This window comes from Poecilia latipinna, unplaced genomic scaffold (assembly GCF_001443285.1).
Source record: "Poecilia latipinna isolate Pla-1442-1.1 unplaced genomic scaffold, P_latipinna-1.0 Scaffold142, whole genome shotgun sequence".
Classification (NCBI taxonomy): Eukaryota; Metazoa; Chordata; class Actinopteri; order Cyprinodontiformes; family Poeciliidae; genus Poecilia; species Poecilia latipinna.
Window position 1 is genome coordinate 192,471 of NW_015112758.1, and position 517 is coordinate 192,987.

The 517-nt window shown below is 40.8% G+C and overlaps 1 protein-coding gene across 1 annotated transcript in view; it reads left to right on the plus strand.

Annotated features, from left to right (window-relative positions):
• LOC106945401 (sterol 26-hydroxylase, mitochondrial-like) overlaps nucleotides 1-517 on the plus strand; it is a 10,255-nt gene that overhangs the window by 5,293 nt on the left and 4,445 nt on the right. Inside the window, exon 9 of the mRNA XM_015029054.1 lies at nucleotides 27-152. Within this exon, the coding sequence (XP_014884540.1) occupies nucleotides 27-152 (126 nt within the window). The remainder of the gene's footprint in view (nucleotides 1-26; nucleotides 153-517) is intronic.

Below are 517 nucleotides of genomic sequence, written 5' to 3' on the forward strand. Positions count from 1 at the left end.
TCCCAGAACCGTTCCGGTTCAAGCCGGAGCGGTGGCTCCGTGACGGCCGCCAGAGGCCCAACCCCTTCGGCTCCATCCCTTTTGGCTACGGCGTTCGAGGCTGCGTCGGTCGCAGGATCGCAGAACTCGAGATGTACTTGGTTCTGTTCCGGGTAGGTACAAAACCAAACACATCATCATGATAAAGAAGCATTCACATCCACATTCAAACCAAACCAGAGTCCACTTCCACCGGACCCAGACTGAGGAGGACCAGAGTTCGATTAGCATTTACCTGACTTCGAAGCAATGCAGCCATTATTTGTATTTATTTATTTCAAAATTTAGTTAAAGAAGTCAAATTCATAGATTTATTACACCCAGATTAAGACTTTGAAAGTGTTGGATTTCGGTATAAAAAATCTGTGTATTAGTTTTATATAATTAGGTTTTCATAGTCTTGGAGACATAATCATTAAAATAAATACTTAAAGTTTATCTGTCAATGTCTTTTCTACAATATTCTAAATTATTATGT